General features: G+C 40.4%; 3 protein-coding genes across 6 annotated transcripts; 1 reads left to right on the forward strand and 2 right to left on the reverse strand.

Annotated features, from left to right (window-relative positions):
• Positions 1 to 292: 292 nt before the first annotated feature.
• LOC131688554 (uncharacterized) lies at positions 293 to 1,752 on the reverse strand. Its single transcript, XM_058972871.1, has 3 exons — positions 945 to 1,752; positions 532 to 879; positions 293 to 466 (listed from the first exon to the last, which is right to left on the reverse strand). Exons 1-3 carry the CDS (start codon positions 1,001 to 1,003, stop codon positions 301 to 303), a joined length of 573 nt encoding a protein of 190 aa, XP_058828854.1. The 5' UTR covers positions 1,004 to 1,752; the 3' UTR covers positions 293 to 300.
• Positions 1,753 to 9,395: 7,643 nt separating this feature from the next.
• Positions 9,396 to 11,289, forward strand: LOC131688552 (dual specificity protein kinase zak2). The gene is made up of 4 exons (XM_058972866.1): positions 9,396 to 9,586; positions 9,647 to 9,798; positions 9,861 to 10,092; positions 10,152 to 11,289. Coding segments are annotated over exons 1-4 (1,308 nt in total). The 5' UTR covers positions 9,396 to 9,584; the 3' UTR covers positions 11,074 to 11,289.
• Positions 11,290 to 11,299: 10 nt separating this feature from the next.
• On the reverse strand, positions 11,300 to 24,131 carry LOC131688553 (tafazzin). Of its 4 annotated transcripts, XM_058972870.1 has the most exons (8): positions 23,921 to 24,131; positions 23,588 to 23,841; positions 23,270 to 23,426; positions 20,314 to 20,442; positions 20,210 to 20,224; positions 19,890 to 20,133; positions 19,573 to 19,825; positions 11,300 to 12,090 (listed from the first exon to the last, which is right to left on the reverse strand). In XM_058972870.1, exons 2-8 carry the CDS (start codon positions 23,597 to 23,599, stop codon positions 12,040 to 12,042), a joined length of 861 nt encoding a protein of 286 aa, XP_058828853.1. In that variant the 5' UTR covers positions 23,600 to 23,841; positions 23,921 to 24,131; the 3' UTR covers positions 11,300 to 12,039. The 4 variants fall into 4 exon arrangements, with proteins under 4 accessions (XP_058828853.1, XP_058828852.1, XP_058828850.1 ...); XM_058972869.1 differs by having other exon boundaries at positions 23,588 to 24,131; XM_058972867.1 differs by lacking the exons at positions 23,588 to 23,841; positions 23,921 to 24,131 and having other exon boundaries at positions 23,270 to 23,556.
• Between the last annotated feature and the right edge of the window lie 258 nt (positions 24,132 to 24,389).

The following is a 24,389-nucleotide window of genomic DNA, read 5'->3' on the forward strand; positions in this document are numbered from 1 at the left end:
CTTGTTTAGAAGGACTTTGATTGAGAATAACATTTTGTTTCATTTGTCCCTGTACTATCACTAAATACACGAGTTAGGAGAAGTGCAATTCAAGTTCTTGAACACCGCCTACTCACTTCTTTCGACATCCATGAAACTTTCAAATTAGGCTTAAAAGAATAAAACGATTTGGGTGTACAATCTACAAATTTGATAGCATTAGCTTCAAGCTCACTATAGTTTCTGGATACAATCACTGTAATATTTCGATAAAAATCAAGAATCTTCACATAAACATTACCATAATATTCTATATTTCCACTAATCCTTATGGACCAAAATAACAGTCGCAATAACATAAAAGTGCGGCGTCTCGTGATAATATCGAATGTAATTGTCCATCTTCGGATCCAAGATGTACTTCATTTTGTAGTACACCCCCTGCTGATGCTTCTCCACTATAGTAGCCAGACTGATGATCCTGTGTCTGCAATTAAATACAATTCTATCCTAATTGATTTGCCAGCTTTCATTTATTCTCGCGAAATTTACCTTTTGTAGTTCATATGTTTGACGCGGTCCTTGATCTGCTTGGAAATGTTCTGGCACATTTTCAAATTCTTGGACGGATCGTAGATGTACCGTTGCTCCTCCTCGTCCACATCGAACTGGCGCACGATAACCCGCTCCATCATGCGCCTTATTTTATCCGTGTTGAACAGAGGCTTCTGGTAGGGTTCCTCAATGTCCTCCTTGTTGATGCGCTGGTTGAGTTCTTCTGTTATCTCCTTGAAACGACTTTTCCTCTTGGCAGCGATGACATTCGTCAATGTTTCACTGATCAGACTATTTCCAGTGGCCTTGCTGGTTGTACGCGTGAGCCGAGCGGGGTTGGTGGGACTAAATGATTATATAACGTAGAACACCTCATTTCGTGGTCAATCTAATTGCACCTTGAAACTTACTTAGCATTACCATTTTTTTGCGCACCCAAAGAAGCTGCTTGCGCTACATTTGCCAACATATTTGCTGGATTACAAACGGAAATGTATCCAGTTTCCGCTCCCTTCCCCTCAATTAAAACTTTCCAAATGCAAATTACGTACGCAAGATGTGCCTAACCGTACTAGCGGGAATCAACAAACCAACTGCCTCAGTAGGGAACTGGGATTGTAGTTCAAACCCAACAGCGGGGCAAAAGGGACGACTAAAACGGATAGTGGGTCGCAACGGTGTATAACTAACACCTTTTCCGGTAGGAGCAATATAAAAAAATAGCAACACTTTGCACCATTCCCCCGAACATCCGTTATGGGGGTGGTGGTTGATGAGGTGATAGTGGTTTCATTATAGCGTTCGACGGATCCTACTGTCTGAACTGCCTGATTGAAGTACACGAATAATGAGGGTAACTTTATGAACTTTTGTCTATACAGTAGCGGATATGGCGCACTGCCTTTCCGAGACAGCCGTTTGAATGCTACAGATGTGGGACTCAACTAGGTACTGCTAATCGATAGTGCTAACAGCGAAAAATAATAAGCCAGTCGACTATTGTTTTAGTTGTTGAAAGAGAAATTGCTTTTTGAAAACTAACGTAGAAAAAATACGTATACTAACCAGAGTTGAATTATGGGTTGGGATCCAGATAACTGCGGATAGGGAAAATGTAGCGTGCATGCCGGAAGAGAAAAAGTCAAATTGATTATTAAAAATGAATTATCTCAAAATACACATGTTTAACTATCGTCATTGTTTGTGAGAATTGAGTTATTTTGTTGGATATCTTCGGTACAAAATTATTAATCGGAGTACAATAAACAAAAGAGTACGACACTGGTATTATATTACTACGATTATTAAAATAATATACACTGTTAAAGCTTCCCAAGGAATTCCTGACTAATTTTCATAAACATGATTTGAAATAAAACATACAGTAATCCCACTGACTGCTATTGAATTTCATTCGGTTACTTTTTGGTTCTGGAATTACAGGTTGGTTAGTAAGGTCACACTGAAATTTCCCATATAAACCGTTACAATCGTAATACCTCAGAGGCTGAAAATTTATGGAAATTGTCACCAAACTACTTTGATCTCTGATTCCCAATCAAACATTCGTTGAATATATTATTGTTGCATAGCCCTCTTCGTATATACGGTACGGTTTCAATATTAAACCTTCTTTTCTAGAAGTGAAGCGTTCGTTAAAAGTTAAAATTTGTGTGGGGAGAATATTACATTCATACAATTCAGCTTCAATATATACGAAATGTTGTACTGATAGGATTTAATAATTACCTGTAGTAGTCTATGGCGAATGACCCACAGAGGTCAAAGCCACAAATAAACAACAACAACAATTACCTGTAGTATAAGCTTTTGCTTGAAGCTACAACATGAAGCAGGATCTGTCTCATGTCGCAATATGGAAAAGGTCTCTGCGTCAAAGTAAATAGAGGAATTTATTTTCATGTATTTTCAACGGTATTTGGGTGGTGAGATTGAGGTTTAACTACCCCATTCCTTCTTTTGTTGCCCTGGAACCTAAATCTGCTATTATCAGTCCACGCGGTGTACTTATGACGATCAGACTCTCACGTGTCAGTGCTGTAAACAATTAGCACATTATGAAAACGAATGCGCGGGAGTATTTAAAAGAAAACAACACAAATACAAAAACTGCAGCACAAACTGTTGTTCCATCACTAACACATTTAAGTTGATAAGTTTGCTCTTCGACATCAGAATCTCCAGACTGACGCTAGTCCAAAATTAGTAACACTACTTGTGAACACAACTAAACGACATTTTACAGTCGATGTCCCGTAAGAGAAGAAAAAGAAGAAGCTGATGAACTAGTTCTGCCAGTATAATGGATGACACATAATTATAGTTTTAGCCCATCGAAAAATTATACGAGTTTAGATAGCATGGACGACAGCAGCAACCAGCGGACCGAATTACTCTCAGGCATTGTCGGCTGATGCATAAAATGCTCAACCGCCGCGGAAAAGAATCTCCATACACAATGGTATCTTGGGGACACACAAAGAATGTTTGGTTTATTTATTTGTTGTAACTGTATAAAATACCAAAAATATATAAGATACACGGCCCCGTTGAGCTCACGCATCGTGCTTTGTCATATAAACGAAATTTAAAAAAAAAAATGAGCCGTTTCATAGTACACATTACATTGTTATTCAAAAGTCGAACTGAAAAAAGTCAAAGTAAGCACCAAGCGAGCGTTAAACTTTTTTTTAATAGCCCGCCTCTTACCCCCACAACAAAAAGCTCACAAACGGAGCCCCCTGGTAGTGGACACATCAGTTCTCAGCGTACAAAAAAAGGTCAGCACAACAAAACAAAGTTACGAATCGCGGAAACGCTGAGAACAAAAAAAACAATACGAGACCGACAAAACACAAAATTTGACAAGAAGCTACGGCGAGTACCCAGCGGAAAAGAATCCTTTTAAGGGTCCCATCGTAGCTTTGCAGGAAGCTCATAATAATTTAAATTTATTTATTACTTATTGCTATAAAAAATGCATTTATCAATTGTTTTTATTTAAAAAAAATGTTAACCAATTATAGCTAAAGGAATAAGCTCGATTGGTGGTGAACGAAGTTTATATTAAAAATTCTCCTATTTTATTTTTGAAAATTAGTTTCAAATTTGCTTGGAAACGAGTGCGACATGTTATTTGCTTTAAATCAGTAGGAAGCTGGTTGAATAACTTAGGTCCGATGAAAGTAATGCGTCTTTGACCAAGGTACGTGGATACTCTGGAGTATAATAAATGATTGGCTTGTCTGGTGCTATGAGCTCGAATTCCTGTCGTAAATTCTAGATTATTATGAGCAATAGTATTATGCAAAGCATTGTGGATGTACATTATTGTTTGGTAACTTACACTCCGCCAAGGGAGTCAGAGAACAACGCTGCAGCTCTGTAGATTTTCAACGTAGATAAATTTCAGAAGGCGAGGCTCTGGTCTTTTAATCCATTCGTCGTATGTTTCAGTCTCAGTCAAGAATGATTTTTAGTGGTCCGTAGGATCGTAGCACTAGTTCTGCGGTTGTCCTGTACACGGATAATCGGATGCATTGCTTTGTTAATTTCTCACTGCTAGCTGGAATACATGGTAAATTTACATACCATCGAACGGAAAATTTTTTGAACTTGCGGTTTGAAACAACGCTTATGGTAAGGACAAATACTTCAACAATGTTCTTATCGTATATTACTTAATTTTCTTTTAAGAAATACTTCAAGCTTCATTAAGCTTTTCGTCCGGATTCCTTGAATTGCGCAGATGTATTTTCATACAACGATACCTAGATTTACCGCTAAAACACTAGTAGAGCTGCAATATGTATGTAATAGTATCATTGTTAGCATCAGGAAACTATCAAATGAGAAATACAAAATTATATGTTTAACTCCGCCGCACACGCATTAGGGTGGCTCGACATATGACCTTTTTCAGCACAGGACTTTTTGAGTTCCTTTCGTGGTTCCAAATGCATGTGCAAAATTTGGGAGTGGTCGGTTGCTTCCCGGATTTGCACATTTTGAAAATCAATTATTTTACATTTAAATTAATAAATATCGCTATTTCACTCAATATTAAAATCCAACTTTTTTGAAACTATAGTTAAACCTTGGTTAAGAACTTTGTCGAAGACGGTAACTAGCTACGAGCTTTCAAAAAAAGGTATAACGATTTTAAAACTTATGGTTCAATCCAAATGCAGAATATTGAAGAAAAATTTAGGTAAAAACTATTGTTTCTGCAATTCGGAGAAAATTGTTTAAAACAATCATTACGAGTTGAGAATACAAAACATAGGGTGATGAGCCCATTATCGCTATGTTTCTATTATCACGCTACCCATTTGAAGCCGTTGGTTAGAGCAGTGTCTGCCATCTTTGTTTAACGCATTGAGTCAAATGGTAGCGCAACAATAGGGGCACTCGATTCGTGTTTTCGTTGCGCTCAAACACGAGAATTTCACTGTTTTCAGCGCATGTATGTTACTATCTTGGTACTTAACAACGAAGCAAAGCTGTTGATGTCAATTTGTACGCATTCCATTGTTTGTAGGCCGAGTAATTAATGAATCAGTGAGGCGCCCTCCTTAGTATGGTGAAAATAGGCACTTCACCCTATCACTAAATTAGTTGTGGAATTTGCATTTCGACTTTATCTCACCAAAATCCGACACTAACTTAGTGACAGGACAAAGCTAGCGCCGAATTCCATAAAACGGAAACGCTCTTTGTGTTTTTGAGCGAACACCTAGTGCTTTTAATATTTGGGATTTTTTTAAAGCCAGTTCTCTTAAATATATCTTTTTTGTAAGCGTCAGAGACTCATACCTTGAATGCATTGTGAATTTATTGTTTATTGACCACAGAAGAGATACAGTAATATCAGAATAACTTGTTGTAAAGGTTTTCCACTACTATATTTCGATATTCTGAATATGTGGGATATTCATGTCATTGACAAAGTTATTCGAAATAGCATTTTCGAAAACTTTGCTGAAGACATTAAGTCTCGACCCAAATTTGCTTGAAGAGTAAATTCTCTATAATTACTTCTAGAACGATTAACCGATTATTTTATCAGAAGATAAACAGTTTTACGTTTTGAAATTCTTCAATGTTACTTAACCCCTTCATGCCCATGTTGTTTATAAACAACAACGTTTTCATACAGCTAAAACTTTTGGTTTAAGCAAAATTGCATCACAAAAGCTAGTAAGGCTAATAAATATGATTATTACCTTTCATTCGATTACTTACAGTTACAAGTATTAGCTCTAGAGCTGAAGGTATTGCAATTAGTATGAATGGATTCTGATGGAGCAGTGTTGCCAGGGATAGTTTACGTTGACGACGAAAAATGAAATTTTAAGATATCTTCGTTATTTTGCTATATTATTGAAAACTGATAAAACCTATCAATTTACACTGTCTTCGACCACATTTTCAACGTAATTGGACTATTGTAAACATTCTAGGAGAATTGTATTGAGTATTGGCAGATAAAAATAGAACAGCTTCAAGCACTGCGATGGAAACACCAATCTTTATGAAAAAAGGTTTTTCGGATTTCTTGACCCCACCTTTTTCAAGAAAAAATAGTTTTGGAACCCTACATGCACTAGAAAAAGCTGGGCATGAAAGGGTTAACATCGAAATTTGGCAGCTTTGAATGTATCGTGTCCGTTAAAAATTATCGAGCAAAAGACTTACACGATTTTAGGAAAAGGGGTGATTTCGGAGTTTTATCAAAAATGTCCTTTTAACAAGTTTTTTTGTACGGATTTTGCAAGTGGCACGGTTTCTGCTTTTATTCTAATTCCTTAGAAAAGTTTTGGAAAAGTCGGATCTTGAGGTTTCCGTTTGGCCGTCATTTCAACAATATGGTTGTTTTGGGTATTAACGAGTAGACGCCAAACATGGATGTCTGAGACCATTTTAAAAATCAAGATGGCGGCTTCTGGTTTTGCGGAATTCTCTAAAACCTAATCAATATTGGTATTTTTGGTACGGGCTTGACCAGTAGATGCCAAATATCGATGTTTGAGGCCATTTTGAAAACCAAGATGGCGTCTTCCGGTTCCATTGGAATTCGCTAAAACCCATTCAATATGGGTATTTTTGGAACGAGCATCACGAGTAGATGCCACATATTGATGTTTGAGGCCATTTAGAAAACCAAGATGGCTACTTCCGGTTCAGTAGCATTTTCTAAAACCCATTATTATGAACATTTTTGCAACGGGCTTGGCGAGTAGACGCCAAATATGGATGTCTGGAATACCAAGATGGCGACTTCCAGTCTAACGGAATTTTCTATAACCCAATCAGTATGCATAGTTTAGAGCGGGCCTAATGAGCGCAAGATAGAGATCAATGTCTGAAGCCATTTTGAAATACAAAAACGGCAACTATAGGCTTACTCTGTATAACTCAGACAACGTGGAGTGTTTTGGAACTTGATTGATATATATGCAGTTGCCAGAGGTAGTCTGACGTCATTTGCATTTATAAAATAAGAAAAACTTGCTCATGAATGATTTACTCGAATTTGAGCTGGTTCGTATGCTAGAGCTCATCGAGCGTATTTTCACTTGAATCGAGCCAACAAACTTACAAAATCAAGGGGAATAATAAAATCGGGCCTTCGTTGAATTATTAAGATGAATATTCACATGTCCACTAAACTAGAAGTTACCATCTTAGATTAAAACATCACTTCCGGAATTGACATCCGGTATTTATTCATCAACGCTATTTCAAAAATTCTCACATTGTTTTGGTAATTGAAAATTATACTAAACCGAACTGGCCATCTTGGTTATCGAAATGGCCTCAGACATCGATATTTGACATCATCTACTCGTCAATCCCGTTCCAAAAATACCCATAGGATAAGGTTGGGCATATTCGACCGTGTGCGTAAACCCGACCACCCTCTGTTATCAAAAATCGGAAGCACTACGCAAACTAATATCAGTGTTGTCGTGTAGAGCATCGAAAATGATCGTAATGGTGGCATGACAGTATTTTATTAGGCTACATTGAGATGCTCTAACGACAATAAGTGCGTTTTTACAACGTTTTTACAACTTTTGATTTTTGTGCATAATCAACTACAGGATATTTCTGATTGTTAAAGTGATCGCATAGAAAATGTAAGTGGATTTAGATTCTTTGACTAAAGTCCAAGTTCATAGATGAATTTGGTTCAAGTTTTTTAATATATTTTTTTTAATTGCATCGTAATGAAAAATAACGCGGTGGGGAAAATCCGACCTCCAAATAGTGGGGTAAATCGGACCGCGTTGTTTGCTAAGAAATTGTTAATTTATGAAATTGAAATGCATTTTTATAATTTTTAGCACATTTTTTTTTGTACAATGGTTCGTAATTACAAACAAAAGACACAATCAACCAAAAACATAGGCGGTCGGGTATACCCCACCATTGAACTTTTACGTAAAACGCTTGTATCTCAAAATTTTCCCAAAATTTTAATAAAACGCTGGAGTGTGGGCGTAGCGTAGTTGGTAAATCGATTGTCTTGTACGCAGCGCACCTAGAGTCCCGACCCCGCACATAAGAATAGAACTTTTTCATAAAAGATTTTTATAACCCGAAGAGTAATCGAAAAAAAAAAAATAAAATAAAATGCTATACATAGAAAGTTGCGTCTAATTTGGTATATAAAACGACTTGATTCGATGTAAAATGAGCATTTTACAGTCAAAACTATTTACTAGGTCGGATTTGCTCCACCTTACACTATTGATGGCGCATTAGCGAATTCCACTGAACCGGAAGTCGCCATCGTGGTATTCCAAATGACCTCAGACATTGATATTTGGCGTCTATTCATCAAGTCTGTTGCAAAATTGATCAGGAGAATTCCACTGAACTGGATGTCGCCATATTGGTTTTCAAAGGGACCCTAAACCTCGATATCTGACGTCCACTCAACAATCCTGTTCCAAAAATATCCATATTGATAACGTTTTAGAGAATTCCACTTAACCGGAAGTCGCTATCTTGATTTTCCAAATGGCTTCAGACATGGACATGGAAAACTTGATCAAAAATCATCTAAGTCTTTTGCCTTTAAGAGGATTTAGAATATTTTTGCTGAAAACGTGTTAATTGCGAAATCCGTGCAATAAAAACCGTGCTAATTGTGAAAACCGTGTAAAAAACCTTAGTTTATATTGAAATATGTATTAATTCCAGTCCTGCTTGGAGGCTATTCATTACAATACATTTTCAGCAAAATGTTGAAATGTATACATGTTCCTGACGCAGTAGAAACAACTAATAGTTAGTTTTAATAAAAGTAATAAAACTAATAAAAGCGCGTCTGTTAGAAAATATTAAAAAACTTAAATGCGCAAAGTAGCCCCGCATGACGATAATTGTTTTGTTTGAACGTTATATGTCTAAAACAATTGTCTTTTGACAAAATCTGTGAAACTATAAATCATAAGGTAAAAAATATTATTCAATTGACACGTTTGGCCTTGAAGTTAAAACCAACTTCGTTAATATACAGATATTGTCCCAAATTGTCGAACTGAGTCGATTAGTATATAAGACACGACCCTGCGGGCCCCGAATACCACTTTCGAAGTTTGAGCAAATTCAATACATTTGTTATATAAAACAAAAAAAAAGTTCTGTTGCACTGCTAGGTGGATTAAAAGCGTTCGTGCACTATTTACGTAGTATTACGCTTTTTATTCAAGAGGAAATATTTATATTTTCCATCATGATGCATACGTCCCGACCACTAACGCCTGAATCTATACTTTCTCTACTACTAACAAAAACGCGATCAATATTCTGCCGTTTATTATGGAAGCCACGAGACGTCCTATTGTTAGTGTACTTAGAAGTGTTAGAATAACGTTTACCAGATTATATTGAACCCTCGATCATTGAACACCAATTGTAGTAAAACAACACGAGAATTTTTCACAAATTTTATATGTTCCAAAATCAATTACTCACACGATCATCAATGAATCGAACGCTCGCAGATCGCGTGCATCATGTAAGTATGCCATCATAGCTGAACATACCTATTTCAGATTGTGGTTATATCACCGGACAGGTTCCCCACGAAGCTCTCCGTTCCACGGGTCGAGATCAACTTTGACACACCGAACCGGGATCGCTTTCTGCGTGATGAATTTCCACACCACAACCGTTACACAGTTCTGGGTCGGGGAAGTTACGGGGTGGTGATCAAGGCACGCTACAAAGGTCAGTTTTTGGTTAACTTTGGATCAACGTGATCGCTCATGCCAGATTCCGATATTTGGTAGGAAAATCAGTTGCAGTTAAAATCGTGGAAAAACAGAAGAAATACCGTTGCCGGTACGATTCATTGCGAAATGAGGCTAACGTTTTAAACTTAAAACACGAGAATATAGTTCGTGTACTGAAGATCATCTCCGGCGCTCAATACGGGTTGGTCATCATGGAACGGTTCGATGGTCATTGCTTGCAGAACATTTTGAATGAAAACTACATTATCACGATCTACCATCGATTGATGTGAGTACATTATCGTATATTACCCATTGAGTTCAGTTGAAAAACTGTTACAATTCCAGGATTTTATGCGACATTATCAACGGTCTGTGTTTCTGCCATCGCAATCATATAGTTCATCTCGATGTGAAACCTCAGAATGTAATTGTTTGCCTTCTAAAGTCAGGCTGTCAATCCGGTGGCCAATGTACTCACGTGCGAAGCTACACGTGCAAGCTGTGCGATTTTGGTTCCTCATTCCTACTAAACAACTTGAATCTCAACGAAAAATCCAGCCATCGTGGAACGATCCGGTACATGGCTCCGGAATTGCTTCGTGGAATGGGAAATATTTCTGAAATAGCAGACATCTACTCGTTCGGCATCACCATGTGGCAACTCAGCGAGGGGAAAAATCCTTACGGTTCTATCGCTTCCAATGAAGCTGTCGCCTACAACGTGGTCAAGAAAAAGCTGCGTCCCGATAGCGTGACTACAGCGGACATCCTGCGAACGGAGCCAGTAACCATTCCAACTCGAAAGATCAATCTACTACATACTCCTGAGTTCCGTGCGCGCAAAAACAGTGATAATACGTTGGAAATGTCTCATGCAAATCTTAAACCGAACGGAAATTCCACTATGAGCCTTCGTAGCAACATTCTTACTTCGGCCAATAGTACAGCCGAATACCAGCAGCCAAACGTCGAATGTGCTGCCGCTGCTATGAGTGACGTGCTGAAGCAACAGGGCATCGACCTGGTAGGACCTTCTTCCGTCGCTAGCGATTCTGCCGGTGGTGAGTTGGATCATTTCGAATTGAGCGCCAAGGCGCTAGATGAGCTCTTCGTGCCTGTCGTGGATGTCGATCAGAATTACATTCGACAGGAGTATCGTGCATTGTTCAGAAAATGCTGGCAGCACGAAGCGGCTCTACGTCCCACGGCCAGCACCGTTCGTTCCACCCTGCATGGTATGTTGGAACGGATTGTATGTTGTAAATAGTAGCGTGTGTGTTTGTTAGTAGTGCTAAGTTTTATCGCATGTTCAGCAGATAGCTAATCTGCATTATATTTTAGTGTGTTATCATGTGCCATCATGCCAATTGTGTATTGTTATTTCCTATTTTAGGAATATTGTTTTAGTCGGTAAAATAATCGAAATTATTTTATATTCCCACCACAGAAGTGGGTAGAATAAAATGTTGTCATCACGAATTAACCGCATAGTATTTTATTACTTTTACTAATATTATTTTATTAATTTATTTATTGCTTTAGCTATTCGCTACGAAAACTATAGGACATTTAACGTAAAATCAGGTTGGGTGGTAACGATTTAAAAATCAACGTTTTAGTTCAAAGCCTCTTTATAATGTACACACTTTTTTATCGTCACATGGTTTATCTATCTGGAAAATCGCATTAAACAATATGCGCTGTCTTTTAGTTTCAAATGTTCGTTTATCGTCCGATTCTTAAGCTGACTAGAAACGATCGATGTTCTATAATACAACAAATAAAAGTTAATTCGCAAAAGTAAATCTACAGCGGCTGTCAAATTAGTCTACTTAGGATGGAAAATGCACTGATCATGCGTTAGCTCTATAAGTGATAGTATGGCAAACTCTCCATGTCTGGCGTGGATGAATCAGTTGCGGACATACGAGCGACTGAAGTGTCGGTGCAAGTCTTCGGATGGAATTACAATAGTAAAATCGAGCGTTCTCCTAACTGTAATCAGCTATGGTCTGGTACACTGTCGCTCCAAGGTTTGGACAATCAAGTTTTGTAGTGTAGGTCGGAGTGTTATCGGATTCACCGATAATAAATAGACTATTCTGTTGCATACCCTGAATATGTCTAGAGTAGTGAGTCCATGCTTTGAAGTGACAGGGTATGTGGTTTCTTTCTTTCTCTATGATCTAGAGTTATCACTGGTTGACCACCAGGATAACCATTTCAGCTTGGCTCAGCTTTTTACGTGGTCGAAATGTAATGTTTCAGTTTCTTCTTTTAGCACCTGTAAGAAAATAATAGGTATTACAACCGAATTGGGTCCTTAAGTCATGTTCTATTTTTAATGCTTGATGTTTTTGATTTTTACGTGATTGTAGCTTTAAAATAAAAAATAATAGAAATTCAAAACCTATTCACTACTTTGCTAACGCTACTTATTCTCCAAATAATTGTAGAGTAAAGGACCCCTTAATACGGACCACGAGTGTGAATACTTCGTTAATTATCTTCTTCACTGATTGAGCTGACTGTTGATTTTGAGGTACTGGGCACAGATTTTGCAGTTATCATTTTAGCCTGAACATCAGCCAAGAATTTTTAATAGGAACTACTGATAAATCGATAGGTATAGCCACCTTGTTTGATAAATTGATAATCCCTGTGGCTGAAACCGCTATCAAGGCTGCGTCTCGACATCTTAACCAAGGCCTAATATACCATTGGGCCCAGTTCGACGAAATCGAAACTTGCTCGGAACCTGATTTCTTCCGGCACTACCTTACGACGTTACTTCATGAAGGAGGTTTTATGTATATAGTCTAAGTAGTTTCCATCAGTAGGGTTACAGCACTCCTCCGATACACTACCAGTTTCGACCATCCCCACAAAGTGGCAGTAGGAAAGCTAGCTGTGGTTCGAGAATTAGAGCTCTTCCCCTCCGAGGACAATCAGGGCGACAAACTTCAAATTGTATAATTTACTGAGCACTTTGGTTACCTTGTGCCATTCATCACCGAAACTTCGTGAGCTCTATACCCGGTGACATTTAGCATCGTAACTCCTTCAGGTCCATTGGTTCCCTTTTCGCGCCATTTAGCACTACGTTGAGCTCACGACTTGTTCGCGAAGTACTCGATCTAGTCCCCGACGATAGATCTAGCCTACTATGACAGGAAATTCCTCGGTGAGAGAAGTTCTCCCGAATCGAGCCAACCAGTCAGGTTCCGAGGTCAGTTCGGCAATTCCGGTGGAGCAGGGCGTACGGTTAGCTGGTGACCGACAACCCGCAACTGGTGGTGACTCGTCGCGTTCTACTCATGAATCTAGCTTACACCGTCGGAGAATTTCCCGATGAAAGAGGTTCTCCGATATGGATTCTTCTTTGGTTTTCGCTATATTTAGGGTGCCGTCGTCGGTTTGACGCTTTCGGATGAAGCGTGGCGTCCGGTTCGCTGGATCCCCGAAGACCCATACCCGGTACTCTGTCGCAGCAGGTAGGGAATTTCCCAGCGCTGTTCATCATGCCATTTCCGCTGTCAGACGGTCATGATCTGTTTATGCCGCTGGTCATTCTGTGGACGACCTTATCCGGGTTGATGTCCGGTCCTCCTGTTTCAAGCATCTCCCTAAGTGTCGCTTCAAACCTCGGACATTCGAAGACCACATGCTCCGGTGTCTCCTTGAGGTCTCATACTCCGTGCACATTGCGTGTTCGAACCGATGAAGATACTTCCTGAAACAGTCGTGGGCCGACAGGAACTGTCAGGTAGAAGTTAATCTCTCTGTGCTTTCTATTGGCCTACATCGACAGGTTTGGGATGAACCGAGTTCACGTCCCTTTCTCCGTATTATCCTATTCCTACTGCCACCTCGCCATCGAAATTTTTGCACATTCCGGGCAGTTTCTTTCCGTTTACTACCAGAACGTAAGAGGAATGAAAACGAAAACACAAGAATTCCATCTAGCGCTTTCTTCTAGTGATTGCGACGTCATTATCCTAACGGAAACCTGGCTGCGCGAAGACATATTAAGCGCTGAACACTCGTCGAACTACGTAATATACCGCTGCGATCGCAACTCAACCAGTCATCTGCGCTGAGGCGGTGGCGTCCTAATAGCGGTAAAGAACAATCTCTCCGGTTCGCAGCTAAGCTTGTCAGGAGTTGAACGCTTGGGGCAAATCGCCGTGCGTATCGCCTTTCCGAATGAATCTGTATATATTAACTGTGTTTATCTAAGCCCAAATAGTTATCCAGATTTGTATCACGCGCACGCTTATGCCGTTCAAACAATTCTAGATAATGCTGGCGGCACCGACACTGTTCTCGTTTTTGGAGACTACAATCTTCCACGCCTTCAATGGTCGCTCGATAACGATCTAAAATGTTACCTACCTATTAATGCCTCATTAGAACAAGAAATAGCTATGATCGTGTCTGTGATTGCTAGCGGTATGTACCAGATCTGCTCACTGACGAATGTGAACGGGAGGATCCTCGATCTTGCATTCGTAAACAACACGGATATCGCAGAGCCTCTGGAACCTCCGACTGCTATTCTCAAAGTCGATCCTCACCACAAACCATTTGTCCTGCGGCTAGATGTACGTACTAACACTGTAGATTATTCATTTCACTCGATTGACGACCTTGATTTTGACATTAACCCATTATATCCTAGCGTATGAAATTTCATACGCAGAACTATCAATCGTTTAACGCGTATTTACTGCAGAATGTTGGCATCTAACTGCTTTATTATTGTACTAATGGGATTATTGCACCTCATATTTCAATGGGAAACAAGACAACTGCCATTTTTTTATAATTTTGTTTACATTTTTGAACCGTGTATAGTTGGGGCAAATGGCGGCTGAAAAGTAAGCAATACATTTAATTGAATTTTATTGTTGGAATTCGTGCTAATAATTCCATTACGTGACAAAACGTTCCTACAGGTGTAAAAGAACTGTTGTCTATCAGAAAATCCGAAGAAATATATCAAACAACTTAAAATTGGATGTTTTTAATTAAGCGTACGAAATTTTTTTGCACGAAATATTTTCATTCTCAAAACCATTTTAGGCGGTGATTTTATTTTTCCCATAATCTTTGATCCATTTTTTGGTGGAATTGAAGATATCACTGCATTTGGCTCACTTTTTGAAACCCCTGGGTTATAATGGGTTAACCGTTGCAGATTTGACGAAATCTTCGCACTGATTGCCACTGTCGACTGGACCGACTTAATGTGTTGTAATGATCTTGACGAAGCAGTCGCGCTGTTTTATGGCAAAGAATATGATATACTCCACTGAAACAAGTCAACAGGAGCGTGGATTTCAAATATCCTTGGTGGAACGCTGAGATTCCCCAGTCTGCGTAATGCCCCGCGAAAACAATGCAAGCGTTATTTTTGCCATAAATTAGACGAAAATAAAATTACTCTTCGATGGACAGAACTGCAATACGAAACTGCCCGGAATTCCACTTTTCGTGAGTATTTGAAACATATGCAGAATAGCTTTCGTGATCACCCTGCAACATTTTGGAAATTCGTTAGTAGCAGAAAACGATCCGGTAGTACTTCCACTGACGTTTTCCATGGAAACGCAAGTCGTCGCTGTTGTGCTATCTTATGACAAACGCCATTTTGGGGTAAACTGAGTTAGATATGCCACATTACTTGTCTAAAAAATCTCTACAAAGTGGCGTTTACAGAATATTGACATTCTGCTTGGTTACTGAGATATAGCGAGAAACGTGCTCAGAAATTTTTAATTTTTTGCTTCATATGACTGTGTCTGGGGATTGGCTCAAATTATCTTTATGTATGAGATGTTTTTATATGTAAAACTATCTGATAAACACAATGGCATAATCATTTTCGAAACGAAAATGCACGAACTGTGAGAAAAATGCAATTTAAGTTTTAAACTGGAAATATAGCATATTTGGCAACACTGTAACCAAAAATAACTATTTTTTCTAGATTCCCTGACTCATTTCCTTCAAAATGCATCTCACCGATTGTTTATAGACCAAATTAAGCCAAAGATATGAATAAAAGTTAAAAATTGATGATTTTTTTCTATGGAAAATTTTCCATGCACGATTATGTGTCATACAAATTTTGTCATCAATACACACCTATGACACGTGTGAGACCGACTTTTGTTTATATTTTTAAAGAAAACTCGCAATGTAGTTAACCGATTTTCGTAATATTTGAGAGATTAATGCAGAATAGATAGAAGCATCCTTTGTTTTCTTTGAATTGTTTATACCATTTATAAGTTTCAAGATATTCAATCTTTAAAAATCATTTTTCTCGAAATGTGCAAAATGGCGCTTGTCATAAGATAGCACAACAGCGACGAAGTGCGCAATCTCCAGCTGATGCCGTAAATTTGTTTGCTTATTTCTTTCGCGGAGTGTTTAGAAGCGACTATACCGTCCCTTTGGAATAGCATTTGGAAACATTGCCATCGTACAACATAAATCTCCTTCGTCCCGTTGTAAGTCGAGCTGACGTTTTGAAAGCTCTGACTGCTGTTGATTCGTCGAAAGGGCCTGGCCCCGATCATCTCACGCCCCAATTTATAAAAAACTGCGCCCACGTGCTCTGTCTTCTATTGAGCATCATTTTCTATTGCTCTCTAGCTGAAGCCATTTTCCCTATCGCCTGGAAAGAAGCTTCAATTGTTCCCATACATAAGACTGGAAATATTCACAATGTCGAAAATTATCTCATTATTATTAAACTGTCTTTCCAAAGTACTCGAAAAGCTGGTCTACAGCGTCACGTATGTAGCTGCATCTCACATTATCTCGGGGTATCAACACGGGTTTGTCCCGAAACGATCAACAACTTCTAACCAGATAGCTTACACTTCTAAGTTGTTTGCCGCCATCGAGAAACGCATCACGTGGACGCAATTTATATCCAAAGTGCCGACAACATCGACAAAGTACCGCACAACATCGCAATCCTGAAATTAAAGCAATTAGGATTTCCCACCTGGCTAACTGGTTGCAGTCTTATCTTTTCGATCGCTCGGCATTCGTGAGTATAACAACACGTGCTCAGGCACATTGAGATCACCCAAAGGTGTTCCGCAAGGCAGCCATCTGTGCCCGCTTATTTTTATATTATTTATTAACGATCTGTAGTCGGATCAAATTTGGGAAATTGCTATACGCGGACGATCTCAAAATCTTCCGAACTATCACTTCGGTACTTGACGCCGTAGTGCTTCAAGAAGATATGTATTATTCAAGAATGGTTTATAAATGCAAAGTAATTAATTTCGGACGCTTGCTTACTCTAGGACATTATGAATACAGCCTACACGGAAGAACAATCAAAAGCATCGACTCGATCCGTGACTTGGGAGTGCTCTTCGATAGGAAGTTAAGCTTTTCCGACCATATCACCGCGACAACTGCTAAGGCTTTCCGATTGCTGAGCTTCTTAAAGCGGAACACGGCAAACTTCGATGATTTCTACGCACTAAAAGCACTTTACTGTGCCCTGATCAGAAGAGTTCTGAAGTATGCTGTGCAAGTGTGGGCACGATACCATGCCGTTCAAAGTGACCCAATGTTTCCCGTTCCAAAGAGTTGGACCAAGATTGGAGCGCTGGGGTACGCCCGTTGTGATTCGCTTTCTCTTCTGCCCTTTGTTCGTCTCGTACAGAAGCACTCTGGTAGTAGCTCTTAAGGATCTGGCATACATAATCGGGGACTCATTCTGTGTAACAGCTGGCGGTGTTAAATGCACTCTCCACATCTATTGTGACCAAAGTGCAGTATCGATCTACGTTTCTGTTTAGATGCCTTCTCGGCACCCTCGAGCACTGTCCGAATTGCCTCTATTGTCGATACTCCTTTGCGAAATCCGAACTGCATCTTGAACAATCCGCGCTCAGCCTGTTGAGGATGAATCATTCCAAGAGTTTCCCGAGTGTATTCAGTACATATGTCCTATACGAGGCCGGATCGCCCGGTGACTTCACTGGCTTTGACAGCAACACCAGCTTCTGTACCTTCCACATTTCGTGAAGGTTGTCTTCATCTAGACACATCTGCAGCACCATCCTGAACATGTCCGGGTATACGAGAGACCCTATTCTCACAGTCACGTCACCTAGTGACTAGAAATTTTCCTCAGCACCCCGTTTAGTATGTCATCCGCGAGATTTCATTGATTTCAGTCGCTTCGATGCTTCTACGAACACATCGCTGATCACTTGCCGATCGTCCGTGTTTGCTCCTTCTTCTTCGCCGTACGGTGTCGGCAGCCAGGTATTTAGATCGTGCTTCGGGAAGAGACCCTCAACGAAAATACAAGGATACATTTCGGCGGGCGCTTCATTTTCGCCATCACGAGTCGGTACGCAATCTGACTTGCTAAGCTGGATCTCCCCTTTTAAAGGAGCCCTAGGTACCCGAAACACTTCTTTGCACTCCTCATCTAGCTCCGATACTGCTCTCTGAGCCTTGCTCTGAGACTGGCAGTGACACAATCCTTCTTGTTAGATCATCCCTATCCACGCTCTCATTCCCGCTATCCGGTCGAAATGCATCAACGAAGAGGGCTTTATTGAAGGCTTTTGTATTCCGTATTCGAAATATGCTAACGGAACCCTCATTGCACAATCGTACATCTAACATCGCTAAAGCTCCCTGCAGGATACACCCTGTTTTGTTGGATACTCTGCTACCCCATTCCACAGCCCACATTGAAGTCACCACTAATGACTTGCGGCTTCCGACCGATCAACTGCTGAGTTAACTGCTCCAGAATTAGGCTGAACTGCTCCATTGTCCATCTTGGAAGGTGCGTAACAGCCGCACACGAGGACGCCGTTATTTTGGCGATCACGAAACCTTCGTATGAGCGTTCTACCACTTATTGAATGAGGTATCTTCCCATAACTTGTATCACAACCGCTCCCGTTCTATCCGCCACCCAGTTACCGTTATGGAGAATCCTTATGAATAAACCGGATAGTTCCCGGTGACAAAGCTACCGTACTTCGACGGAGAGATCCCCAGATTTATTTTTTCTTCAGATACTGACTCTCGTTTTTTTCGATTCGATAACACTCGATCGTGTTTTTTGTCTCGTTAGTTGCTATTGCTAGCACGCTGTCGGACTTCGCTGTGCAACTACTCAGGACTGTCGCAAATGGAATCTGTCGAGATATTAACGGATCGCAGGTGTTTTTCACCTTACTCGTCCACATTCTCCTACGGGTTGATGTTGCTAGATCGCTGCTCGTTTCGCCACTGTCGCTGAAGTTCCGACAGTCACTGTCACTGCTCTCCTGACGACATTTCATGTACCATGACACATCTCAGCATCGATATTCTCCGCGCTAAGCGAAGACATTTCTCTTAGTGCTGCTGTGGAACTAGGGCGGATGAGGACCACATAGTACATGTACTCGATATTTACACACTCTGCACAGAAGCGTGACGACGAATCGATGTAGATAAAATCTGAAACAACCATGACCAGACAGCAACTGCGTCAGTAAGAAGCTTATTTCACCGTGCTCGCTGTACTGTAATTGAGATGTCGTCCGTAAATCCGTTCTCTACACTTCTAGGCAGCTTAAGCATCAGTATGCCGGCTCACAATGTTCCCTAGACCATATTGAAAATTTTCCCAGGAAATGCTCTAGTTACGAACTTGCATAAAAAGACTCGACTCAGTTGTTTTCATTTTCAACGTTAATAACTATCAAGCATGACTCACCATCATTTCCTCCTGTATCCTATCGGTGATGATTCTTCTGGCATCCTCCTCACTAACGGGCGACTCCCTCAACCGTTGCATCAACTCGTTCAAATCGATTGGCTTGCCGAAGTTGTACGTCAGCTTCTTACCTAACCGCAGATAGTAGGGTGGTTCATTCGGAAGCACTGTTTCCATACCGATGTGCCAGATGGGGACGATGATTGGCAGGACTGGCGCTTCGTAGATGATCCGTCCAACTCCCCATTTGAACCTAAAATAGAGCAGACCCGTTGATTCCTCGTTCACGCTACAGTGTCAAGTGTGATTTCGTTGACCTGAGATCTTCCTTGGTCATGTTGACTTTACCCTCCGGAAAAACGTGCACCCAGTGGCCTAGCTTCAGTTTCTCTATGCACAAATCTACGGCAGGCTGATACACGCCGGCGCCTCTCACCACCGGAATGCACTTGCCGTACATGAAGAAAAGCGAATGATATTTGTTGGTGAAACAGATATCATGAGCTGCCATCGACCACCGGATCACGTTTTTGTTGCAGACATTCTTCAGCTTCAGCAGACCTAAAATAAAGAGCAGAGAAATCAAAAGCATTCAAAAGATGCCCCTTTTTCAGCTGCACATTGAACACAGATTTACGAAGTTTCAGCAGTCCTGTTTCGGCACATAGAACGGAATGCACAACAATGAGTAGGAGATTATGTATGGCACATTGATATTGCGTTAGAGCTTGCTAAACTCACCCCACATGCCGGGATCGTCGAAGCACGAGTGATGGTTGGACACCGTCAGCAGTGGGATCCCGGTCGGTCGATTTTCCAGTGCATTTTCCAGCACCTCGATGTTGTGGACACGGGCCTTGTTGAGCCATACTATTAATTGACGCGAAAGGAAGAAGGGAGAAGAAAGAAACAAGAGAAAACGGGTGATTTTAATAGCATTTACGTAATGATAAGCTGCAATTGATAGGATAGTGTGTAAAAATGGGAAACCAGTTACTTGGACAGGTTGCACTTCGAAGTCGTTTATCAATGAAGCAACACTTGTGCAACTACTTAGTTCCAAAGAAACGTGTGTCCATGGCCACATGGCAAAAAGTAGAAAAAATCATGGATGGGATGTTCGATATTATTGAATTTGAGGACACATAATCAACAATACCAGGAATAATCTGAGTCTCCCAGTACATTGGTTTAGTGGGGAAATGGGCAAATTCTATCAGGTTGACGAATTAAATTTCGATTATTAGTCAGTAAATATCTGACGCGCAAAAGTGCATAAGCCAATGGACAACAACACCCAAATGAAGAACGGGAACATGTTTGACTATAAAACCGGATTATTTTATTTATATATTTGCCATAAGTGGACTGTCTGTTTCCATAACTATCGTCCATTGGTATTGGTAAATATTCACATAAAAATTGGATCTCAAAGAACTAGTTTCATGTTTTCGTTCTATATCATGTCCATGAACATTAACCATATCCATAAAGATTTCCAGAATACGCTATTCCGGTGGACACTAGTGTGGTTCATTGTCTGTTCAACAGTGCCAAATCGCATTGATTCTTCGAAAAGTTCTGATTTTAGTTTAGCTTTGGAAGTAGCTGAATACCATGATATTCAAGATGGAGATTTGTTCATGGTCCAATAGATTTTCAAATCCAACTTAATGCCAGATTTTCAATTACAACTTTATTTCAGCCAATCGTTGGAAATCCATCCAATGTTTAGTTTAGTTCGGTTAATGCAAATAGGAAGAAAACACGCCGTTCACACAACTTGAATGAAATTTCGTTAAGCTCTCTGTATCCTGCCGGGCGCCCAATAGATCACAAAAAGGTACAATGACGTATACTTTACGCACAGTTTCTACAACAATTTAAGAACATCTACTACAGCGCACGATAACAATGTTGATATGTTGCTCGATAATAATTCATAATTATTGTTGTCGCTATTCAGCAGCCAAATCATACGTCAGAATAGTTCAAAGCAACGTGTGCCCCTGGTGAACGCGCACGCGGAATTTCCAATTCTTCTATGTTACTACAGCTATTGAAAAGGCCGAAAGCATTTTCCGCGGTATCGCCAAGAACGAGAAACAGGGGCGAGTTAGAAATAGAACATCTTCCCACAACCCTTTGCTCGATTCAGCGCAATCCATTGATTGTAGACCAAGTAAGCGATGGCATAGTGTCACACTCTGACTAATGGGATTAAAAACACGGTCTACCCTATGCCAGTTTATTTAATTTAACCAGCTGCTCTGTCGAAACTACGCATTCTGTAACCGTCCACCGCATTTTGCGAAAGTTTCTGACCATGCCCCAAGGCGTAAAACAAACTTGACATTTTTATTAATCGTTTCAATGCCTTGTCTGCTACGATCAATACTACGTGTTAATACATCGAACACTGTAACAGTAAATATTTATTTACTACTACTATTTACCAGTCAGAGGTAGATCGAATAACGTCTTCCGTCAACACGGGATCGTTTCGAGTCGTTCAGACAAGAGCATCTCTGACGTGTCGCAAATATAACATGGTACGACAGCAAAAACAACAAATCGTTGCAGTAAATCGCTTCACGCGACTAATCGAGACTATAAAGCTGCTGCGGAAAATTGCGCACAAAGCGCACTACTCGCTAAGCCACGCGCTCGAACGGGGCGTGTGTACGGTACATGCACTTTATAGGTGAAGATGTGTAGGCCTATTGAATTGAATTTCTTACATCGAGTGTCTTTCTATAGCGTTGGCCGGCAGGGTGGATTAGACGGATGACCGTGAAATAGTCGTCTTTGCATTGGCAATTTTCTTTGTGTTTGCTTTAGTACGCTTCAGTTACAAATTCACCGCACGACGCCATAAGTGGGTTTAGTAGGGCGATTTTTGTTTTAATGTGGACCTATTACAAAATTACGTGCCGTTTTGTGCACAATTAATTTCTATTGTGGGAATTCGATTACCAAATACCCTTTCCAATAATAAATGTCTCGATAAACTTATGTATAGGCCATCTATCAATATTCACTTTAAAGGGTAGTTCCGAAGGAACCTTTACTAAGTTTTCTTTTTCGTTGACTGCTGTGAACTGCGTTCCGCTAGTAACGGTTCGTCCAAAATTCCCCCTCAAAGAACATGTCGACAGTTGAATTATACACCATAATCATAAGTTTGTCGAGATGTTCACGTATTTATCAAAAAATTCCAAACGTTTATCAACATAAGATTTTAATTCTTACAGCAGAATCCCGACTAACCGAGAATTTATAAGTGTACTGTAGAGAAGGCGAAACAAAACTGCCGTCTACTAAACGCACTCTCGCGAGGCGTATACAACGATATACGCGAAACGAAAACATAAACCGCCAAAAGCAGATAAGTGGGTAGGTAGGTATGTGAACAGAGAGAGCTCCCAGAGTGAAATTGAAAAAATCTTTTCAATGCCGAGCATTGCTGAATTTCGCTTGCAGCGGATCTTGCCAGCATTACGCAAAAGCTCACCTTCCTGACGAAATGTCCTCATTCAGTAGCCTAGAAACTGATGAAAGCTTGCATACAGCTGGAAACGAGTTTTGCCTGCGCACAATTACCCCTGATTACTAGTTATAGCTTATATAATTACTCCAGAGCGACATTGGCCGACTGCACTTCATGTAGCAGCGTTGTATTTGCAACTCAACTTACCGATAATGACTTTGGAAAAGAATCCGACCAGTCCAATCACTCCGGTACTAGCAATCCGCCATAGTCGCGAAGGTCTCCGTAGCTGTGGGAATATCCAATCGATATCGTACGGGATGGATGGCTGCCCAGATGCTGCTCCGTTCGTCGCGGAAGGCGGCTTCAGTAGTAAATTGAAGATAAACGCAAACATTAGACTCTGTTCTACTGTACGGAAGATGTTAGGATTTTTATGCTTTAATTTTAGCTTTATTCCTCAGAGCATCATCAGCTCAATTCGAAATCAAAATGACAACTGTGCATACCAGGACGCAGAATTACCTTCGAGTTCATGTTTTTCTTCGTCCGAATATGCGCGAAAATCCTGGTCGTGAAATCTAATTAGGAAACTACTTCGCCGCGACGGGTGATGGTTCGTTCGACAAGGAACGAACGGAGCAGGGAGCCGAAGCGTGTGTTGATCCCCCTTCGACTGTTCTACTACACCCGGATCAACAGTAATATTGCTCACTCTCTCGTGATTCACATGTGATTATTAATGAGATAGTATCAGAATCAGACGCAACTCATGCTGACTAGTACAAGAACGAAAGCGAACCACATTAGCAATGAACGTACCCGTTCACACACACCGCGAAGCAATCGATATCTCACCCGAACTCATTTGGCCTGTATTTTCGGCGAAACTTTCACAAGCCCGAAAGTGACTGAAAATGTTCCTATTTCAACGATAGCAGTGACCGCACGAGAAACTTTGCTAGCGATTCGATATTGTCCGCCGTTGGCACTGTTGGGAAAAGAATAGTCACATACAGTACAGTTACTTTCCGTCTGACTCCAAAAATGTGCAGTTACGAAATGGTAAACACCTGGGACACACCACTTTTTGACAGATCAAGTCAGTGCGGCTCTCGCGCTCTCATAACTGTACATTACTCTCCAGATTGATTGGTAAATAGAGGAAAGTGAGAGAATTTAGGGTTACCATTCTCCTCACAGAATGAGGAGTGAGACGAGCGATTTGATTTCGATGCGGTAAGGGAGTAAGGTTAAAACAGACAGCAGCAATTGACAATTTGAGTTTTATGGAATTCTGAGATGATTTGACTTTCATTGGTTTAGT

Source organism: Topomyia yanbarensis, chromosome 3 (genome assembly GCF_030247195.1).
Source record: "Topomyia yanbarensis strain Yona2022 chromosome 3, ASM3024719v1, whole genome shotgun sequence".
Classification (NCBI taxonomy): domain Eukaryota; kingdom Metazoa; phylum Arthropoda; class Insecta; order Diptera; family Culicidae; genus Topomyia; species Topomyia yanbarensis.

Excerpts from the sequence above, each read along its gene's own strand:
- LOC131688554 (XM_058972871.1), bottom strand. The coding sequence starts at position 1,003 with ATGTTGGCAAATGTAGCGCAAGCAGCTTCTTTGGGTGCGCAAAAAAAT. Across the intron at positions 880-944 it reads CAAAAAAATGGTAATGCTAA|TCCCACCAACCCCGCTCGGC; the intron begins GTAAGTTTCAAG and ends ATAATCATTTAG. Across the intron at positions 467-531 it reads AAACATATGAACTACAAAAG|ACACAGGATCATCAGTCTGG; the intron begins GTAAATTTCGCG and ends ATTTAATTGCAG.
- LOC131688552 (XM_058972866.1), top strand. Across the intron at positions 9,799-9,860 it reads GATCAAGGCACGCTACAAAG|GAAAATCAGTTGCAGTTAAA; the intron begins GTCAGTTTTTGG and ends GATATTTGGTAG. Across the intron at positions 10,093-10,151 it reads ACGATCTACCATCGATTGAT|GATTTTATGCGACATTATCA; the intron begins GTGAGTACATTA and ends TTACAATTCCAG.
- LOC131688553 (XM_058972867.1), bottom strand. The coding sequence starts at position 23,459 with ATGTTTGCGTTTATCTTCAATTTACTACTGAAGCCGCCTTCCGCGACG. Across the intron at positions 20,443-23,269 it reads CTTTTCCAAAGTCATTATCG|TATGGCTCAACAAGGCCCGT; the intron begins GTAAGTTGAGTT and ends GTCAATTAATAG. Across the intron at positions 12,091-19,572 it reads GGATACAGGAGGAAATGATG|GTGCTAAAAGAAGAAACTGA; the intron begins GTGAGTCATGCT and ends ATTTTCTTACAG.